General features: G+C 43.5%; 1 protein-coding gene across 1 annotated transcript; it reads right to left on the bottom strand.

Annotated features, from left to right (window-relative positions):
- Positions 1 to 335: 335 nt before the first annotated feature.
- On the bottom strand, positions 336 to 2,540 carry LOC108367286 (uncharacterized). Its single transcript, XM_017621873.1, has one exon. It carries the CDS (start codon positions 2,538 to 2,540, stop codon positions 336 to 338), a length of 2,205 nt encoding a protein of 734 aa, XP_017477362.1.
- Between the last annotated feature and the right edge of the window lie 2,013 nt (positions 2,541 to 4,553).

Here is a 4,553-nt window from a genome sequence, read left to right as displayed (position 1 = left end):
TGACAGCCGAAAGGTCGTTTTGTAATGGTGGGCCAGTGCATAGTAAATCATTCAATGAACGTCCATTTGGCGTTTTCGAGGACGCATCGTAGACAATTCGTAATTTGGTAGTGACACTCGTTTCTTTCACCACAGCGTGATGCGGCAGTACACAGGATGTTACGGTTAGCTGGTTACATTTGGTTGTTGAGCAGTGCTGTTCCTACATTGTCATAGCTGGGCGAATTTGGTTCAGGTGAAAGTAGTCCTCAATTCCATCGACGTTCTAGCTGATGAAATCTGGTCAGTGCAATTTGTTTCGACTTGCCTATAGTTTGGTTAGGATCATATAATGACTACAGAGGCAAACGAACCAGATATTTACCATTTGCTTGTCGAGTATAAGTGCTACGGAAAAAATCTTCGCACCACTGGTCTTGAGCGGACATTGGTACAGAAGTGGGCACATGCTCGTTCTCAAAGAATTTTCGCACAAGCCCTTCAAGCTCAAGGTTGCTGTGGTGGCAGCGAATAGTGACAGTAGAAGGCGTGTCAGAATTTATTCGTCCCGACAGAATCCATCCCAAATGAGTGTTTTGGGCAATAGGTTGGTTAACATGGCCAATGCGGGTTTCCGGCTCCAATATTTGGGCGATCATGTCTGCGCCGATAATGAGGTCAATTCTTTTCGGCTGGTAGTATTTGGGATCGGCGAGAGCGAGTCCTCGTAGATGTGCCATATCTTGTGGCACAATTTCCTGGCTGGGCAGGGGTGCTGTGAGTTGCTTCAGAACATAAGCAGACTCAATATGAGCGGCGAAGTGTTCATCGTGGCATGAACGAAGAGTGCAGCTAACCAATGATCGTGATTGGCTAAATAGGTTTGGGCCTACTCCGCATATATCTGCAGCGGTGGGATGACGCTGCAGGCCTAATTGCTGAACAGCATTTTCTGTAATAAGCGTTCCTTCGGATCCTTGATCGATCAAAGCGTGTACTATCGCCGATCGATTCGTGATTTCGTTGCACAGCACTACTGACGCCGTGGCAAGAAGTATGTGTCTCGGCCCCTGTACGGGGATCCTATCGACACCCAATTGTGTTGAATTTGCCGCTAGCGTAGAATGAGCGCGAGTGAAGCGCCTTGCCTCTAAAACTGCTGTCGAAAGAGGTGTGTTTGAAGAAATTGGAACTGATTGTTCTTGTGGAGGTGCTGAAACGTTGCTGAAATTGGATAAAACGCGTTGAGTTGATGGCGTAAGAGCGTTATTTGCAGGAGTAGTCTTTGTAGCGAACGGAAAATGCAGTAAAGTGTGGTGACGTTGGCCACACTGGAGGCAATTTTTGATGCTAGTGCACTTAGAAAGTGCATGAGCCTTACTTAAGCAATTAAGACACAGCTTTGCCTTATCAACGATTGCCTTCCTCTCATAGCAATCTTTTGAGAGAAAGGTTGGACAGCGGCGTATAATATGTGCTTGACCGCATAAAGCGCAAGATTCAACTTGAGCGGTGTTGACGTTTGGAGCAGCGTGAAAACTTTTAACATTAACAATCGATCTCTGAATGGGTTTTGAGTTGTTATAATTGAAAGGGGTTTGATGTTTTGTATCCTTTGGAGATTTAACTGCAGATGAAGCAGTAAAGGTCATGCTGCGATTTTCGATTGCATCGATTGTGAAAATACGAGTGTTTAAAAACGCTTCCAGCTCACCGAATGTTGGTATATCGGTTTTACTTCCAAGATGTCGCTCCCATGCGGTATGCGTGTCGGTTGGCAGCTTGGTCGCAAGATAATGAGCAACCCAGTGGTCACATCCGCCGATTGGAATTTTTAGGCGTTTAAATTCATTTACGCAGACATTTGCCACGTTCAGCATTGATTTGATGTTATCAGATTTCTCTTTATATAACTGGGGTAAATTATAAAGCGTGTTCATATGCTGCGAAAACAGGATTCGCGGATTGTTGTAACGCTTGAGCAACAAGTCCCAAGCAGTATCATAATTTACCTCAGTTAAAAGCATTTGGTGTATATCGACATCTCGGTCGGCTGGAAGTGCTTGTTTTAAATAGTGAAATTTTTGTATTGAGTTCAACTCAATATTTTGGTGAATGAGTCGATTGAAAGAGTCATGGAAGCTGGGCCATTCAGTGAATCTTCCAGAGAACGAGGGAACTGGCAATCGTGGCAGCTTAATAGAGGATGTATTTCGATTTTGAAGATTCGACGGCAGTGGTTCATCCGGCGGAATTGTACGGGGATACATCTCTTCCTGGCGTTGAGTCAGCAAACAAAACAAATCGAGATGCATCTCTTCAAATTGAGATGCTACATCCTCACGGAAATATCCATCGTCTTCGGCGATATCGGAACAAACAATCAATTTGTGAGTGGTACAAAACTCACTGTTAAGATCATCGATCCGCGACAGCCGTTGTTGAAAATATGGTTTTGTCTTACGTGCAGTTGAATCTTTCTTAAAATTTGCCAGAATCTTTTCAAGTGCTGCGAATCGATTCAGCTGTAGCTTAATTAGTGCTTCAATGGACTCACTCATCTTATTTTGAGTGACACTCAGCGATATTCGAAAATTAACACTCAAATTAAATGCACACATACACCTATTTCACTCTTGCGTGGTGTAGTTGATAATCGCTGTCTCTGGTGAACTGAGGCCTGGGCTTGTATATGTGAAGCGACAGCGCGAGAACCTTGAGTTGACCTTCAAGAATGCTGAGCGGCAGGTAGCGCCGATGGAGCACAGTGCTGAGAGCAGGAATTAGTCGAACCGCCAATTTGCACAAATTGGATGCAAAGAGACTTGCTGAGGGGCGGGGGCACAATGCACGGCGATAAGATTGCGGACAAAATGCGGATGCAACTTTCGAGCATGTCTTAGCGGGAGACAAAATGTTACCTAGTAGCGTTAATTGTTCTTCCTTACTGTACTAATCAAATTTTAAGGGAATATTCCCCTCATGGGCCACCATTAAATGTGTAGTTTCCACTATAGTAAAACGAGGTTCTTGATTTTAAATTACAGCAGTTTTATTTGCGCGACAATTCTACTCTACTTGACAGTTTGATGCTGACTGACTTAAGAATATATTATATATTACATATACAGCAGCGTCTGCAAGCAAAGACCGAGATGGGTGAAGAGAATAGCGGGAGATTCCTTGGTAAATGTCCGTTCTCTTTAGTACTCAAAATAACAATAAGGCTGCCAGATTGTACAGGGCGCATGTAATAGACTTGAATTGATATGAAAAGTAATATATGTATGTACATTCATATGTATGTGGGTATATGAATAACGATCGCTTAAAATCGATCTCAAATTTGTACAACGCTTTTATCAACTTGCAATGTTGTGGGTCCAGACAGCTCTAAAAGCTTTACTTTGCAAAGTTCCTATTAAGTCGAGATATGAAACCCGTTGGTTCGAGAGGTAGATGTCGCCCTATACACCACATACGATTTAGCGGAAACGGACGACACCCCTTTTCTTTAAATGAAATTAATTGTTTCTCGTATGTATGTACATACATATTAATGCGATTATCCTTGAAACTTTGTCGGATTTCCCAAATATCTTACGGCTCGTATCGCTGGATTGTTAAATAAATGCTCACGATGACCAAATTGTAGTACAATTAACTTTATTGTACAACAAACAATTTACAATACTCGCTAATACAGTAAAAACACTTTACAATACTCGTAAAAGCAATTANGCTTTACAAAACTTGTTAACACAATTAAACTTGCTTATTCGCAACTCACTTTACTTGTAGCTTGCTGACTTGTAACTCTCCAACTCCGCTGTGTCGTTGCTCTTATATTCCTGCGCTCGCACTCATGGCAACTCTAGAATGTTCTGAATTCATCGCTCATTCTCTTTCTCTAGCTGTTCGCAGTGTTCATCCAACTTGACGTTTCTCTTTGTGGAACATTCTACGTCATTCCTCGAACATTCTGCCTATTTCTCGTTGTTCGCTTCGCGTTGCCGCAGTATTCGCCACACTGCCCTACACCTAAATCTGATCGTCCCGATCAGACACACTTGCGGTTCCAGACGCTGCAAGCCTTTCCAAGTGGACCAACTTCATCTTGTTTCTTGGTCTCCCAACGGTCTGGATTCGATACACTACGTCATCCAGCCGTTTGACGACCTTATACGGACCTTCCCAGTTGCATTGTAGTTTTGGGGACAAACCTTTCTTCCGTTGTGGATTGTACAGCAACACTAAGTCTCCCTCTTGGCCTTCATCTTGTCACTCATAATTTGAGTTCGCTGCCTCACAAGAGTATGTGTCTCTCTCAGCTCCTCTTCCAGGATGTTGGACGTCTCTTTCCCAATTCTCCTTGCATCGCCAGTTACTCCAAACTTCAGGTCACTAGGCAAACGGAGCTCACTGCCGAACATTACCCTTGCAGGAGTTTTACCCGTTGTTTCATGCACTGCTGACCGGTATCCCATCAGGAACAAGGGTATGCGGACATCCCAATCTTTCTGATTCTTGTCCACGACCTTCTGCAAATGCTCTTCAAGGGTTCGGTTGAACCG

This window comes from Rhagoletis zephyria, unplaced genomic scaffold, assembly GCF_001687245.7.
Source record: "Rhagoletis zephyria isolate East Lansing unplaced genomic scaffold, Rhagoletis_zephyria_1.1 Rzeph_scaffold_02619, whole genome shotgun sequence".
NCBI lineage: Eukaryota > Metazoa > Arthropoda > Insecta > Diptera > Tephritidae > Rhagoletis > Rhagoletis zephyria.
The sequence above is the reverse complement of the archived record's forward strand: the minus strand, read 5'-3'. Positions and strand labels throughout refer to the sequence as shown.

Bases quoted from the DNA above. Each gene is read 5' to 3' on its own strand.
- LOC108367286 (XM_017621873.1), bottom strand. From the start codon at position 2,540: ATGAGTGAGTCCATTGAAGCACTAATTAAGCTACAGCTGAATCGATTC.